We start from the raw sequence: 18,068 nt of genomic DNA, 5'->3' as shown, positions 1-18,068 counted from the left end.
AGGTGGGAAGAACATCGATGGAAGATGAACATCGTGAAGGACGCCCATTCACGTCCCTCAATGAAGAAAACGTGAAAAAGTTGAAGTTGTATTGGCAGATCGAAGAGTGACTATCAGGCATGTAGCTGAGGTCACAGGGATCTCATATGGCAGTATTCAAAGAATCCTTGCAAAAGAATTGCATATGAGAAAGGTCTCCGCGCGTTGGGTGCCAAAAATGTTAACCGACGAGCAAAAGAAGAAACGAGTTGACATTTCAATAACAAATCTCGAAAAGTTCCAAGCAGACAAGGAGAATTTTTTGTCACGTTTTTTGACTATGGACGAGACCTGGATCCACCACTTTGATCCCGAAACTAAACAACAATCGATGACATGGAAACGAGCCGACGAACCGACGCCGAAGAAATTCAAAGTGTCAAGCTCAGCAGGGAAGGTTATGGCGTCCGTTTTTTGGGACGCTGAAGGAATTATTAAGGTGGACTATTTGGAGAAGAGAGCCACTATTACGGGCTCCTACTACGCAGAACAAATAAGAAGATTGCGGGAGGCTATCAAGGAGAAAAGGCGCGGCAAACTGCGGGCTGGAGTGCTGTTTCACCAAGATAACGCGCCGGCTCACAAAGCTGCAGTTGCCATGGCAACCATTCAAGAAGCGGGCTTTGAACTGGTGGAACACCCCCCTATTCGCCAGATCTAGCCCCCAGTGACTTCTTTCTCTTTCCTCGCCTCAAGGAACCCCTCCGGGGCAAGAAATTTGACGACAATAGCGACGTGATAACCGCTGCTGGGGATTTTTTTGAGCGTCAAGATAAAGAATTTTTTTCGAAGAGCATTCTAAGGTTAGAAAAGAGATGGACTAAATGTATAGACTTGTTAGGAGACTATGTAGAAAAATCAAAAATATTTTTCAATATATTCATTGTGTTTATTACTGATTATCAGTACTTTTGGATCGCCCCTCATATATATATATATATATATATATATTTAATTCTGCATTAGTTACATTGGATTTAAAGCTGGAGTAGGTACATTTAAAAAGAAATGCAACTAGAATCTAAGAGCTTCTCGTGAATGATATTTAAGGGTCAGTCAAGTCTATACAGCACATACTGGAAAGGTGATAACTTGTAGATGGGTGTGAGTCTCCTCAACTGGAGCCCAACCGATTGCCAGAACAGGTGGACCTCTTTTGTGTTTACCTTTGCTGCAAGATTGTGAACAGAAGGAGTTAAATGATATATCAGCCTTTCTGCTCCATTCAAATCTATGACATTGCGGTCGGCTTTCCTCATCAGTGTCCTAGACATGAATGGAGCAGCTGGAAACATGCCTGAGCTGCTGCACCACTCAATTCTCTTTGGTTGTGGTCTGAACTCTGATCTCGGGGACTACAGCTGAGTTTTTCTGTACATAAACCTCCTGTATTGTCAGATATTTGCATCAATTTCAAAGGACGAGTCTCACCTCGGATAGTTTGTGTGCTCGGTAGTAACTTTTGCTGCACTGCAACAGCTGGGAGGCCAGGTTACAGTCTTTCCTGTACAGCTCCTGAGGGGAAAAAAAGGCACAGCAGGTCATAAGATCATAGCAACCGATAAAAGCGCCACACTTTTATCTATAGATTGTGTCTGGTATTGCATTCAGCCTTTAGGAAAGTGTGGCTCCTTTTAACAATGAAGCAGAATTAAAAAAAAATTGGCTGCTGATGTATCCAGGCTTCAATTCATTACAAAAGAAAAGTGAAATAGTGAAGGGAAAAACCTTTTTGTAATCATCACAAATGTTAAACTTGAGGCTGATCCGGCATTACATGTCAACGAATTGTTTGTGTGTGTGTATACATACTGTGTGTGTGTGTATATACTGTGTTTATGTGTGTGTGTGTGTATACATACTGTGTGTGTGTGTGTGTGTATACTGTGTGTGTATATATATATATATATATATATATATATATATATATATATATATATATATATATATATATATATATATATATAATTTCTCGGACCTCTGGCTCCTGTATTTGATGGACGGGTCACCGGTCTACCAGTGACCCATCTCCTCTGTGTAAGTGCTGTCATTGCCTGAGTTTGTTTCATCAGAAGGGGCGGCACATGCACAGAATGTTCCATAATACATTGTGAGATCAGTCGACCGATTCCTGCAACATCATCAGAGGCCTAAAGTGCATGTGGTGCCCCTTATGGTGAGACAACCTGTGCAATAACCACACAGGGGAGACAGGTCACTGAGAGAAGAGAGCCCTGTCAATCAAAGCAAAAAATAAAAATTACACCAATTACACCATTGAGCCGTCAGACTGCATCTGCTGTATATTAAATTAGATTAAGCGCCAGATGTACCATCTCATGTTAGAATTAGATGCCATTTATTACTATTGGTACAACCTAAAGAACCATAAATTTCATTTCTTTTTGCAGTTTGAGCCACACACAGGCACCAGTTATGTGATGCCCTTAGGAAGTGCCCAGCAGTTACCATGCTCAAAATGAGGACTTACATTATCTTCTGATAGTTTGTCAATTGTCACCTTGGCCTCCAGCAAATGGTTATTCAGGGCAATCACCTCGTGACCCAGCGCTCGCTTTTCCTCTTCGTAATGTTGTCCCTGAAAGTACATAGTGAAACCGTTTTTTCTTTTGTGCAGAAAGAGAACAGGTCACTTTACTTAGTTTTTTCTTTTTTTAGCATATAAATAATCTAAAGGATTACAAAGGGGAACGAAAGGAAAAAGTATTACAGATCTACAATGCAATTATTATTGAATTGTGAGGAGGTGAGAAAAAAAACAATAGACTAACAGCAAATTGAAGGGAAAAAAGAGAAAATATTCAGAAAAAGAATGCAAAATATTTAAAACATTGCAGGGTGCCTATAAATTACTGAATAATTCTTATGACAACAATGGATTAAAGTAACCAGTTGTTCATATGGGAAAAAAAAAATTACATATAGTATTTTCTTTAGTCTATTAGTGATCTTTACAGTGTGATGAATTAGATCCAGAAAGGTAGATTGAAAATAGTATTGATAACTATTTCTCTAGGATAGGAGAGACTGGAGACTTTCATAAATTAGGAAATGTGATTTTTCAAGATAAATATGATGCATAACCACCGCAGTACACAGTAGGACGTTTTCCAGGTGAATATATTGTTAAAATCTGGTTTTCAACAAGAATGCAGACACCACATTTTCAGAAAACAAGTTGAATACCTCCTGATAGTGTCCCTGAGCTGGCATCCAAGTGTGACAAAATCTCTCCAATATGATTTAGAGGCGTTAGCACCATTTACACAACGTTCATGTGCGAGCTTTGTATTTGACTGAACTCTGACAAAGACCAGGGACAATTCACATGTGCGATTATCTCACTTTTGGGGAATTTCACAGTTCTCAGTAGGTTGGTCTGATTTCTGGAAAAGTCTTTTCCTAATAATTCAGTGGATCAATGAAAAACCTTATGCACTAGGAAACCAAACTGATTCAACTCTGGTGAATAATAATTTGTCTGAACTCACTCTTAAAGTACCACGTATGGTAAATGTTGAGGGGTTAGGACCCTCAGAGTGCACATAGTGACAGATCTTAGGAAGGGGATGATTCGAACATATCTGTATGGTCAGGACAGAAGATCAAGTATTCATCTAAGGGTGCAATCAGAAGACCTTATAAATCAGACCGCAATAATCAAACTGGCGGTGCGTCTCCCAAACAGAGCGTGACCGCTGCATAGAAATTTATAAAGTTCTCACACTTGGGTGGGGAGAGCCAGCGACAGTCCAAGCATTACGGTCTAATCTTTGTCCAAATTGTACCATTGTCTGAATGTACCCTAAAATGTACTGTGGACAAGAAGAGTATCGATCTATGTTCCTGTTACTAATGCTTTCCGAAAAAGTTGATTAAATAGTGGTACTAGGGTTTAGGATAAGCTATCAATGAATTTTCATGTAGACTTCCTTTAAAGAAAACAAATCACCTGGTGAAAAGTGTCCGATTTCCTTTTTTTTTATTTTACTTTCATTGTTCTCCTGAGTGTTGTTATCTTGTTTTCATTTATTTGTAAATCCTCCATACTGTTCCAGAGATATGGGCTTTTCTTATTTACTATTAATATTTAGTATCTTTACAAGGGGGTGTGGCTCACAGAGTAATTATGCAGAGTTGCCTAAAGACACGCCCCTGAGGATCCAATGATCCTAGTAAACACCATAAAATAATCTGCAAATAAAAAGGCACAGATTTCTGGAGCTCTATGGTGGATTGAAAAAAGTCCTGAGTTCTCAGGGGAAAAGCAGGAATGTAATAGAAAACTGCCCATCTGTGGCCTGGTTACATGTCCTCTTTAAACAATGTTAGTATTCTGTGAATTAATTGCTCTGCATATTATAATATAAATTCATACAATGTGCAAAGATAGCACTGGTGCCTGCAAGAAGCTGCCGCAGCTGGACCATGCACTATGCAATTCTTTAGGATCCTCAGTTATTTTGTTTTTTGGGCAAAAATGCCTATAGAAGGATACTAGAGAAAGAAAGAATGAATGAATGAATATATGTATATATATATATATATATATATATATATATACACACCGTATTTTTCGCTTTATAAGATGCACCTGATTATAAGACGCACCCCCAAATTTGGTGAAGGAATAGAGAATTTTTTAATAAATGGGGTCTGTCTTATAATGCCAGTGTCCGTCTATCAAATCATATAGGGTATATGTCCCTCATAGCCCCCCATCCTAAAATTAGCCCCCTTAATCTGGATATGGCCACCTTATATTGAATATAGCCCCCTTGTGCTGGCACACATCCCCCAGTGATGCCACATGTCCCCTATTGCTGGCACACGTCCCCTATGGTTGGCACACGTCTTCTATGGCTGGCACACGGCCACTATGGCTGGCACACGGCCCCCTGTGGCTGGCACACGGCCCCCAGTGATGACACATGTCCCCTATTGCTGGCACACTTCCCCTATGGCTGGCACACATCCTCTATGGCTGGCACATGGCCCCTATGGCTGGCACACGGCCCACTGTGGCTGGCACACAGCCACCAGTGATGCCACATGTCCCCTATGGCTGGCACACGGCCCCCTGTGGCTGGCACATGGCCCACTGTGGCTGGCACACGGACCCCTATTGCTGCACATGGCCCCCTGTGGATGGCACACGGCCCACTGTGGCTGCACATGGACCCCTGTGGATGGTACACATCACCCTGTGTTAGATGTGGCCCCCATGCTGCTGCTTTTAGTAAAATAAACTCTTTCCTTACCTTCTCCAGTGCTGTCCTCCCTCGTGTCTCCCTCCATGCGGTTGAGCTCCGGCCTCCTGCACTTTCTGGTTCTCGGTGCCGGTCATGTGATCGGCACAGCAGAGTGATATCATCTCTGCGTGCCTGATCATAGCAGCAGGAGACCGGGAGATCAGCGCTGGAGGAGGTGAGTAAAGAGTGTTTTATTTTATTATGTGCAGCAGCATGGGGGCCATATCTAACACAGGGGGGGCATGCGCCATCAAAGGGGGGCACAGGCAGATATAATATGCGCCGCTGCCCCAGCCCGTCACCGTGGTGCGGTTTCAGCACCACGGTGATGGACAGCGGCTGTGCATATTATATGAGCAGAAGCAGGAGATCTAACGCTGCCGCCCGCAGCTTTCACCTGCCCCCAGCACCGCTCCAGAGCTGCCCCCACCTCCCCTGGACTCTGTAGTGTATATATATATATATACCCCCCCGTAAAAGTGCGTCTTATAAAGCAAAAAATACGGTGTGTGTGTATAATATATATATATATATAAATCCAAAGGAGAAAGAAAGTCGCACTCCAGATGATCACCATATCACTCCGTCTTTATTGCAGGGGAAACATGAAGGTACAAGCGGTGGGGAGGGTGAGACAAGCCATACAACGCCGGAGTTGTATGGCTTGTCTCACCCTCCCCACCGCTTGTACCTTCATGCTTCCCCTGCAATAAAGACGGAGTGATATGGTGATCATCTGGAGTGCGACTTTCTTTCTCCTTTGGATTTATCTTGGTCTTCACCGCAAGTCTGCACCATGATCCCCTCCATGGCTCAGTAGGGCTCAAGTAGCTGAACGTGTAGTAACACGCGGAGTAGGTGGTGCACCGGGACTCTTACCTCTTTCATATATATATATATATATATAATATATATATATATATATATATTCTATTATTTTTATTTTTTTATTTTTATTTGTTCCGTTCCCTTTTTTCTGGTTTTGAGCTTAATTGATCCTGCGATGTCGTTTATTTGCAGAGCCGTGGAGATAGGCATGTCCTTAAATTCAGCCCGCAGAGACAATTGCTTGGTGTTACACTGGTTGAAAATAGGTAATTTGTGATGGAGTCTTTCTGAACACAGAAAGAGAAGTAAATGGGGAAGGATGTTGCTGCACCTGGCCTCCTGCTAAACCTGATTCATCTATAATGCAGGCGGTACAAATCTCAGGCCATCGGCTCAGGGCCGGAACAAGGGGCAGGCGACCACCTCACAACAGGTATTGTGGGTGGAGTGGGAGCAGTTCTATGAAAAATATAATTATAGGAAACTGATGTAAGGCTCAGTTTACGGTTTGTGTGTGGGGTCTGAGGTCAGGATCAGGAGATTGTATTTATTTAGGGGGCATAGAAATGGGGTCTGCATTTAGAGGTTTGTATTTCTTTAGATCGTCTTCATTTGGGATCTATATTTGTTTAGGGCTTCAGATTTTAAATATATCCTAAACGAATTATTAGGTATAAAGTATGAGCCTTTTTAAATATAAGCATATATTAAGAAAACAAAAACTACTTAAAGGGAATATGTCCTTAAGAATGTCACTGAGTGAATACATATAGCGCAGGATAAGGATGAGTGAGACATCTTAAACCATATCTTTTTTTTATTGCCCTTCAGCGTCACAGTTTATCGAAACCAGTTTTTTATTCATATGCAAATTAGCTTCACAAGTTGCAGGTAGGTGGATCGATGCACTTGCAGTCCATAGCTTCTCTTTGCTCCTTCCTGCTGGTGCCAGCCTTCTCTTCTCAATTAACATTGGAGAGCAGAGGTAATGTTACAATGCAGAACCTCTGTCTCCATTATCAATCAAGAAGCAGAGGGAAGCGCCAGCAGGGAGAAACGAAGAGAAGCTGAGGACTGCAAGTGCATTAATATGCCCACAAGTGCACTTGCTAAGCTAATAAGCATATGAATAAAATACAAATTTTGGTAGGACACAGCACTAGAGGGTGATGACATTGGTATTGTTGGTGATGTTTCACACTACCCTACCTTGTGCCTCTTAGGCCCCCTTCACACGCACGTGTCTCCGGTACGTGCTAGGTCCGTGCCCGCATGTACCGGAGACACGGGCACACGTAAACTCATTAAAATCAATGGGTTTATGTGCACGCATGTGTTCAGCCATTGTCCTGTGCCTCCGTATGGAGCAGACGTGAGCACGTGTGCTCCATACGGAGGCATGTCCGTTTTTCTCCGGCAGCACGGGTGTCACGCGGCCTGCACACGCACCACATGGATGTAGTGTGGATGCGGGCCCACGTGACACGCGCCGGAGAAATACACGTGTCAATTTAAAAATTAAAAAAACACATACTCACCTCCACCAGCCCTGCAGTGTCTGCCGCGGCTGTCACCTGCGTCCGTCCCCCAATGAATTTGAACAACGCATCTTCTTCACTGGGGGCCGGAAGCAGCGTGAGCGGGGCATGGCCTGTGCCGGACACTGTCATTCAGCACCACAGACAGCTCCTGAAGAAACAGGTAAGGCGGGGCTTTCCGTTCTCCGTGTGTTATTACGTATAACACACGGAGAACACGAATGTGCCACAAACACGGTACATGGGGAGCAAACCACCCCTTTAATACGTACGTAAAAAAACGGTACGTTTTTTTCACGTGCTTGTGAAGGGGACCTTAGTGAAAGTCTTACCGAGAGGTTCCAGTTAATACATGTAAAGAGAGTAGAATGGCTATAATGTCAAGATGTTGTGTACAATACGACTGAAGACTGTCTGTCATGCGGAAAACCAGAATAGATTAAAACCAATGCTAATATCTGTAGAGTAGCAATTCACATTTATGTATTACTATCAGTTACCATACCAGTAATAATTATACACCAAAAGAAGAAAATAAAGGATAAAGTCATCCAAAAAAAAATGAAGAGCCCAACAAGCAAAGTGACGTGGCATAAATGTGGATCACATTACCTTATGACATAGTGAAACGCGCTGTACCAACAGACTGGGAGGACCCTTGACACACATTGCGCTCTTCTAAAAGCTTACTCAGGAGGTGTCAATTATCAACCCTCCCCACCACAGCCAATTTTCTAATTTGCATTTTCATTATTTCCTCCCCTTATTCCAAGAGCTATAACTTTAATTTTTTTCATATGATGGCTTGTTTTTTGGTGGTACAAGTTGGACTTTTGAATGACATTTTTCACTTTACCATACAATTTGGTGAAAAACCTGAAAAAATATCTAAGGCTGCATGCCCACGATCAGTGTTTGCAGCATTTTGGATGCAGTGTATTTTTGCTGTATCCAAAACACTGCGTTGTACAGTACAAGCATAGTGGATGGGATTTATAGAAATCCCATGCCCACTGTGCGTGTATAGCCCGCAGCGAAAACTGACCTGCAGTGCAGCTTCCCGAGCCGCAAACATGTCAATTCTTTGCTGCGGAGTCACAAGCGTCCCCTGTAGGGAGAACACAAGCGACAGACCGCAGCGCTCCAAACCCTGATCTTGGGCACGTACCCTAAGTGAGTTGATATAGTGGAAAAAAAAAGCAAAAAACACCCCAATTCCTCCTTTGTGTTTTATTTTCACAGTGTTTATTATGCAAAAATAAATGGCCATGATTCTTCAGGTCAGAACAATATTTTATTGATACGTTTTAGGGTGATTACTATGAGGCTAATTTACCAATACTGGCATAGCGCAAGCTCATGCTGCGCCAGTCATGACAGAGTACACGGTGATGGATTCATTAAGAAGCGCACGCCACTTATTGAATTCAGCACCTCTTGTAAGGAATGTGCACTGGGACAGAAATGCTACTACAGTCAAAGACTGGAATAGTATACACTGGCAGATCGATGGGGGAGGGGGGACCTAGGCACTCCTCGACTCCTCCGTGTGAAAATACCTAAAGTACCTACATTTTTGAGCAACTCCGCATTGTGCAAAATGTTTGCGACGTTTCAAAAAAACGTACTCCACAAAAGGTTTTACGTATCGGTCCTATGTTTTGGTTACTTATGTGTTTTTTCTTTTTTTTTTCGGCGGGGCGGAAATCAAAAACAGGATTTTTATGTTTTATAATTTTTCTTGTTCTTTCACACTTTAACCATTCTGTTTAATTTTACACTTTGATAAATCAAACTTTCACAGAATGGTGATGGCAAATATGTCTTTTAATAAAAAAAAAAATACTTTCTATCTTGGTAAAAAAGGCTGAGTAAATCCAATTTGTATGTTTTTGTTGTCTTTTATGTTTACTTTAAACTTTTGTAATTTTCTCAGTTTAGTTTTTATTTTATTTAAGTCTAAGGGTATGTGCGCACGTTGCTTTTTACCTGCTTTTTACCTGCTTTTTTGCTGCTTTTTCTTCTGCGCTGTTTAATGCCAAAATGGATGTGTTCTTCTATTCAAGCAAAGTCTATGGGAATTTGGGTTTCTTGTTCACACTATGTTGTTCAAAATGCTGCCTTTTTGAGGCAGAACTTTGGTCAAAAACTCAGCTTTTCAAAGAAGCAACATGTCAATTGTTTTTGCCATTTGGGTTTTGCACTGCAAAGCTGAGTTTTTGACCAAAGTTCTGCCACAAAAAGGCTGCAGTTTGAACAACATAGTGTGAACAAGAAACCCAAATTCCCATAGACTTTGCTTGAATAGAAGAACACATCCATTTTGGCATTAAATAGCGCAGAAGAAAAAGCAGCAAAAAAGCAGGTAAAAAGCAACGTGCGCACATACCCTCAATGTTCTACCATAGCCTGAAGCGTCACTAGACTCGTCTCCCATCGAGCACATCTGGGACATCAATTTTTGGTGATTACATAGGAGCTGCCAGGAGCCGATCCTGATGATTTGCCCAAATGTATTCACCGACAGAACCTTCCTCTGACAACTATTAACAACCTCCTTAATAGCAATCAAGGTGTGAAAAAATATGCAATGCGCACACAGCATGTGCACAGCCTAGGATTTCCAATGCAAGCCGCAATTTACCAAAAAATGCTTTAAATAGCTGTATTTTTACTATGTTTTTGGGCCATAACAAAAAATGCATTGTAAATGGATCGTGTGAACACACCCGTAAGCTAGGTTCACAAAGGGCTTTTGGACTTATTTGTGGACCTATTTCAAATTTTAGGGCGTCGTTCCCATGTAGCGAAAATATAGTGGGAAATCTGCTGCCACCATAGGGCAGAAGATCTTAAGAAATATTATGTACATGCTGCAAAAATTGTCTGCAGCGTAAATGTGTTGGTTTAGTGGGAGTCTGATACCCTCAAAATGCTCAGTAACCCTCTTATACAGGTGTGTAGGGGACTTTGCTTTAACTGTTTTCTGTATATTGAGCACAGTCCTATGATAGTTGGAAACATACAAGCAGGAGCTGCGCACAGACACCGCAGCTGCGCACAGACGCCGCAGCTGCGCACAGACAAGGCAGCTGCACTCACATAGTGTAGTTTATGGAGTCTTAATCTATTTAAGGGTTCTTGAAATATTGTCTGTATTGGTTTATGGGCTCATGATAATTTAGTTTGGGGTCAGGTGTTTGTGCTTATTTTGGGGTCCAGTCTGAAGTCGTTATTTCAGGGTTAGGGTCTATAGTAATTGCACTTATGCCGGGAACCACATTTTTCTGCTTAAGTAAGAATTTGTCTCAATGGAAAATCTCTACAAATTCATTATATTTTTAACCAAGCAAATGTCATGAAAACCATGAACTTTCCAGGTGAATCAGCCCCCGAGGAGATAATGAAATATATTCATCGCGTCTTGCAGGAATTGGAGAATATTTGTCTAGGAAGGGAAAAAGCTTCTTGACACGTTAATAAACCCCACAGAAGAATATAATGGAGAGGAATATGCTTCGGCTACACAGAGTTAAATGTATATCATCTGAGGTTCCGGGTTGCTTAGTAACAACACAGAAGATGGATTATAACGATTAATCATTAGTCAGGGGTTCAGGAACGAACAATAAAACATTCGCAGCCGCAATCCTTTCATTTACTACAAAATACGGTAACTTCCAAACTTGCCGTCAAATCCATCCCAGAGCCGCCTGAGAAATCACATTCTGTCTTTGTTCCCATTACCTGAGCGCGGTGCATGGTTCTGCCGTGTGGACAGGATCCAGTATTAACACTATAAGGACTGCAACATGCAGTGGATGGCCAATGCAAATAGGACAGTATGGAATAGGTAAAAATATAGCATGAGTAACAATCCCTTAGTGTCTTAGTTGCCAATAAATGACAGCAGAGCTTATAGAAATCCTACATGCAGCCGCCAAAGCAACATACTGGCCTTGCCACAATAGAAACATCCATACTCCTTCCATATTCAGCTCTGATCCACCCCCATAGTAGCAAGACAGAAACTGCCCCCACACCCAGTGCACTCACAGAGACTACCCACACAGAGCGCCCTCACAGAGGCTGCCCCCACGCAGAGCACCCTCGCAGAGATTACTCCCACCCAGAGTGCCCTCACTGAGACTGCCCACCCAGCATAGCAAACTCAGAGAGTGTGCGCACATAGACTACCACCACACACTGCGCCCTCGCAGAGACTGCTCCTCAATCACAGCACTCTGACAGAGACTGCTCCCCAACACAATGCCCTCACAGAGACTGACCCCCAACACAATGCCCTCACAGAGACTGCCCCCCAACACAATGCCCTCACAGAGACTGCCCCCCAACACAATGCCCTCACAGAGACTGCCCCCCAACACAATGCCCTCACAGAGACTTCCCCCTACCCAGAGCGTCCTCGTCCCCAGCACAACGCCTTCAGAGAGAATACCCACACACACAGCGCCCTCACAGAGACTACCCACACACAGCGCCCTCACAGAGACTGCCCCCCAACACGGTGCCCTCACAGAGACTTCCCCCTACCCAGAGCGTCCTCGTCCCCAACACAGCGTCCTCACAGAGACTGCCCCCAGACACAGCGTCCTCACAGAGACTGCCCCCAGACACAGCGTCCTCACAGAGACTGCCCCCAGACACAGCGTTCTCACAGAGACTGCCCCAGACACAGCGTCCTCACAGAGACTGCCCCCAGACACAGCGTCCTCACAGAGACTGCCCCCAGACACAGCGTCCTCACAGAGACTGCCCCCAGACACAGCGTCCTCACAGAGACTGCCCCCAGACACAGCGTCCTCACAGAGACTGCCGCCAGACACAGCGTCCTCACAGAGACTGCCCCCAGACACAGCGTCCTCACAGAGACTGCCCCCAGACACAGCGTCCTCACAGAGACTGCCCCCAGACACAGCGTCCTCACAGAGACTGCCCCCAGACACAGCGTCCTCACAGAGACTGCCCCCAGACACAGCGTCCTCACAGAGACTGCCCCCAGACACAGCGTCCTCACAGAGACTGCCCCCAGACACAGCGTCCTCACAGAGACTGCCCCCAGACACAGCGTCCTCACAGAGACTGCCCCCAGACACAGCGTCCTCACAGAGACTGGCCCCACACACAGCGTCCTCACAGAGACTGCCCCCAGGCACAGCGTCCTCACAGAGACTGCCCCCAGACACAGCGTCCTCACAGAGACTGCCCCCAGACACAGCGTCCTCACAGAGACTGCCCCCAGACACAGCGTCCTCACAGAGACTGCCCCCAGACACAGCGTCCTCACAGAGACTGCCCCCAGACACAGCGTCCTCACAGAGACTGCCCCCAGGCACAGCGTCCTCACAGAGACTGCCCCCAGACACAGCGTCCTCACAGAGACTGCCCCCAGACACAGCGTCCTCACAGAGACTGCCCCCAGACACAGCGTCCTCACAGAGACTGGCCCCACACACAGCGTCCTCACAGAGACTGCCCCCACACACAGCGTCCTCACAGAGACTGCCCCCACACACAGCGTCCTCACAGAGACTGCCCCCAGACACAGCGTCCTCACAGAGACTGCCCCCAGACACAGCGTCCTCACAGAGACTGCCCCCAGACACAGCGTCCTCACAGAGACTGCCCCCAGACACAGCGTCCTCACAGAGACTGCCCCCAGACACAGCGTCCTCACAGAGACTGCCCCCAGACACAGCGTCCTCACAGAGACTGCCCCCAGACACAGCGTCCTCACAGAGACTGCCCCCAGACACAGCGTCCTCACAGAGACTGGCCCCACACACAGCGTCCTCACAGAGACTGCCCCCAGACACAGCGTCCTCACAGAGACTGCCCCCAGACACAGCGTCCTCACAGAGACTGCCCCCAGACACAGCGTCCTCACAGAGACTGCCCCCAGACACAGCGTCCTCACAGAGACTGCCCCCAGACACAGCGTCCTCACAGAGACTGCCCCCAGGCACAGCGTCCTCACAGAGACTGCCCCCAGACACAGCGTCCTCACAGAGACTGCCCCCAGACACAGCGTCCTCACAGAGACTGCCCCCAGACACAGCGTCCTCACAGAGACTGCCCCCAGACACAGCGTCCTCACAGAGACTGCCCCCAGACACAGCGTCCTCACAGAGACTGCCCCCAGACACAGCGTCCTCACAGAGACTGCCCCCAGACACAGCGTCCTCACAGAGACTGCCCCCAGACACAGCGTCCTCACAGAGACTGCCCCCAGACACAGCGTCCTCACAGAGACTGCCCCCAGACACAGCGTCCTCACAGAGACTGCCCCCAGACACAGCGTCCTCACAGAGACTGGCCCCACACACAGCGTCCTCACAGAGACTGCCCCCAGACACAGCGTCCTCACAGAGACTGCCCCCAGACACAGCGTCCTCACAGAGACTGCCCCCAGACACAGCGTCCTCACAGAGACTGCCCCCAGACACAGCGTCCTCACAGAGACTGCCCCCAGGCACAGCGTCCTCACAGAGACTGCCCCCAGGCACAGCGTCCTCACAGAGACTGCCCCCAGACACAGCGTCCTCACAGAGACTGCCCCCAGACACAGCGTCCTCACAGAGACTGCCCCCAGACACAGCGTCCTCACAGAGACTGGCCCCACACACAGCGTCCTCACAGAGACTGCCCCCACACACAGCGTCCTCACAGAGACTGCCCCCACACACAGCGTCCTCACAGAGACTGCCCCCAGACACAGCGTCCTCACAGAGACTGCCCCCAGACACAGCGTCCTCACAGAGACTGCCCCCACACACAGCGTCCTCACAGAGACTGGCCCCACACACAGCAAGCTCATAGAGGCTGTGCTTGTTTTCCCCCTAATCTAGGGGGAGTCCATAAATTTATATGAGTTACACAAAACAAGGATGTTTAATAATTTATAGTCAAGTTTTCCAAAAGACTATTTCCTGCTACAGTCCAAGTAAAGCAAAAATAAAAATCACAAGGTGACTCTCATGCGTTTTAAAAACGTTTTTCATATTGGATCATATTCTAGTTACTATCAAAGCTGCATTTATTAAAAGCAAACCTTATACTTAAGGGTGTGAGACCAGAGTAGCTGGATGATAGGAAGCCCTGGTGATAATCTGGGAGCTGTCCATGCTGATTTGGTGCTGAAAGGGAGAAATTTACAGTGGCGTTTCAGCCTACTCCTGCCTGTAATCCGCTGTACATGGTTGTGTTGCCCTGTGCAGTATTGATGCAAATGTGCAATATACAAATTAATATGTAGTAAATTAGATTGCTCGAGAGACAATATTTTCTACCGCTGCTACAGCCCAACTCTCAGTATATGATATATCATCATTTCTTCTACAGTCATCAGAGATTTAGCAGAGCAGAATAGCAGTATTTATCCACTCTCAGGTCCTCTTTAGTCGATCACTTTTATTTTTCTCTTACTTATAACTTGCCGTTAGAGATGTATTGCTAAACGGCAAACTCCAGAGCAGGAGCCGTGAGCCTGGAGGATGATGGGAGGTGTAGACTGTCCGTGTACAATGTGGCTCTAGAATATGAAAACACCAATTTTGTAATAAGCCAGGCGATTCACAGTGGCACGGAAGTTACATTGTGGTCTAAAATGGTATTCATCCAAAAAGCCATAAGGTTTAGATTTTCTGCAACTGTTGCATTATGATAAGCCATGAGAACGCATGATCGCTGCCATTGATTAGATGCAATATCGCACTGTGAAATTCGTCATATTGCATCGCGTTATTTTATTGCAGAAGCTGTAATTTAAAGGAGGACACAAATATAAAGTTAGCTGCAGTTGCAAACAATTATTCAACCCCCACTGCAAATTACATTTATTATCAAAATTAACAAACTTTCTGCAATAAACTAATAAATGACATATACACTAAGGAAATAAACGTGTATAACAAAACACGTGTAATTGCAATAATTTTCTGGGAGAAATACTTCATGTTCTGTGACAATTTCAAGGATGCCAACACTTTTGGCCAGGATTGTAAATAGTCTAAATTAACTAATATAACAAATGCTTTCTCCAAATTCAACACAAAGTGCCACATTTTCTGACTCCTTCAGTCTGAGAATTATTCTCCTGCTTCATAACAAGTGTTTTTAGTGGTTAGTACAGCCCCTTTGGCTGTTATGGCCATTGCAAATGTGATGTAAAGCCAAACACCAGATTCTGGCAGTGTTCCTGAGGAATCTGACTCCATTTCTCATATGCAATGGTCTCCTCTTGCAATGGCCCCTTCATATGCAGTGGTCTCGATTTGCTCGAACCACCTTCTTCAAATCGCATTAAAGATTTTTGATGGGGTTTAAGTCGAATGATTCTGACTGCCTCACCAGAATGATTCTGAAATCAAGCCTTCGTTGACTTTGAGGTCTGCATGGGATCATTGTCATGCTGAAAGGTCCAATGACGTATAAGCTTTAATTTATTACTGAAGGCAAAATTTTTCTCCTAGGATTTCCTTATTCTTGATTGAATTGCCATGCTGCTGCCATGCTTCACTGTAGGCGTCACTGAGCAACCGCCTTGCTTCACTGTGGGCAGGGTGTTTATATGATATGCTTCATTCTCCCTCTTCCAGACATACTGAAGATCCATGAGCAAAATTATATATTTGTTTAATCGCTCCATAGAACAGAATTCTAAAACTTGTGACTTATTGATGTGGTTTTAACCATATTGGAACTGAATTATCTTGTGCTTTCGGGTTGGTGAAGGCTTGTGTCTTAGGAGTTTAGTATGTGCTTTACTGTGCAAACTGAAATCTCAGTACCCACTGACACCAAATCTTGGTGTAGGTCTTCTGCAGTCACTCAAGAGTTTTTGCCCCCTGTCTTCTCAGGAATGTGGTGGTAGTCAGTGATCTCTTCCCCTTTTTCCACATTCAGGTACTGTAGCTGGTGCTCCTATGTAACCTCTGATTCCAGCAGTATCTCTAGGAACATTCAATGCCTTTGTATCTTTTTGTATCCTTTTCCCTGTTTGTGGAGTGCAAGGCAATGATCTCTTCTCTTTAAGGGAATCTGCCACCAGGTTTTTGAGACCTGATTTGAGAGCAGCATAATGTATAGACAGAAACCCTGATTCCAATGATGTGTCACTTACTTGGCTGCTTGGTGGAGTTTTGATCACAATACTGTTTAATCAGCAGGAGATTTTCATTAGAGGACTAGTACACCTGGTGCCAGGTAGTCCAAGCTCTTCTCCACCAAAGATTGACAGCTTTCTGCCTATGCACAGTGTAAACAGAAAGATGCCAATCAGTGGTGTGGGTGAGGTTATACAGAGCTCAGCATTCAGAGAAGCGATAGATCTTCAGCAGAGAAAAATTATTTAATCAACTGTACAGCAGCCAGTAAAGTAAGTGAAACATCATTGGAATTAGGGCCTATGTCTCTACATCATGCTGGTCTCACATGGGGTAACAAAAACCCAGTAACCGATTCCTTTAAACTTTTTGGACAACTTTCTTCATAGCCAAAAAATACCCAGTTTCACTTAAATAAGACCTACACTAAAAATAAGCCCTAGGAAGATTTTGGGGGCTTAAAAGGTAACCCTACTCTAAAAATAAGCTCTAGTTGCTGTTCCATAAAAAATCCAAGCGGCTAAAAAAAATACAGCAGAACTCGTCATTAAAGAAAGCACACCCCCTCCCCCTCTCACCTCCCCCAATAAAAAAAAAAAAATCACACTCACATTTACAGTTCGCAAGTACGGATGATGGTGGATGGCCTCTCAGACAGAGATCTGCGTCACTGTCAGGTCCTTGCCATTGCGCACTGCAGCTCTCACAAACAGATCGGATACCAGTATCACTCCACACGAGGGATACTGATTCCAGTCACCAGGAGGAGCCAACTGCTGTACAAAGTAAGGGGTCCCAACAGCAACACAGATTTGTGAGAGCCCATTCACTTACCATACCCCAAACAGTTGGTAAGTGCGTTCTTTTAGGAGGTGTCTGCTTTCTTTTGGGGGTAAACTTAGCAGTATGTAGAGAATAATACATTTAAGCCGGTAATTTCAACCTTTGTAAACATGGTCTGTACCCACCACTATAGCGCTGGTTCTTCACCATGAGAACAGCAGATCAGATAAGAAAATGTGCATCTGAACCAGTAATAGGAGTAACACAAAATATTGATGTTCCACAATGTGATAACATGATTAGATTTGAATAAGTGTTGAATTTTTGTTTAAGAATGTGGATTGTTGTTCATGGGAAAATATAAGGCAACCCCTGAAAATAAGCCCAAACACATCTTTTGGAACAAAAAATAATATAAGACCCTGTCTAATTTTAGGGGGAAACATGGTATTAGTTGATTAAAATAGCAAATATGCAAATAT

The 18,068-nt window shown here is 44.7% G+C and overlaps 2 protein-coding genes across 9 annotated transcripts in view; one reads left to right on the top strand and one right to left on the bottom strand.

Annotated features, from left to right (window-relative positions):
* The window catches only part of BEGAIN (brain enriched guanylate kinase associated), a 201,388-nt gene that overhangs the window by 10,735 nt on the left and 172,585 nt on the right, over positions 1–18,068 (bottom strand). For all 7 annotated transcript variants that reach the window (XM_075330976.1, XM_075330979.1, XM_075330975.1 and 4 more), the window contains 2 exons: positions 2,531–2,638; positions 1,471–1,554 (listed from right to left, as the gene is read on the bottom strand). In XM_075330976.1, coding sequence (XP_075187091.1) covers positions 1,471–1,554; positions 2,531–2,638 — 192 coding nt within the window. The remainder of the gene's footprint in view (positions 1–1,470; positions 1,555–2,530; positions 2,639–18,068) is intronic.
* Positions 1–18,068, top strand: part of WDR25 (WD repeat domain 25) — a 185,319-nt gene that overhangs the window by 158,368 nt on the left and 8,883 nt on the right. The window lies entirely within an intron of this gene.

The sequence above is a fragment of the Anomaloglossus baeobatrachus genome, chromosome 12, assembly GCF_048569485.1.
Source record: "Anomaloglossus baeobatrachus isolate aAnoBae1 chromosome 12, aAnoBae1.hap1, whole genome shotgun sequence".
Taxonomy (NCBI): domain Eukaryota; kingdom Metazoa; phylum Chordata; class Amphibia; order Anura; family Aromobatidae; genus Anomaloglossus; species Anomaloglossus baeobatrachus.
Note: the sequence above shows the minus strand (reverse complement) of the source record. Positions and strands in the feature narration are given on the sequence as shown.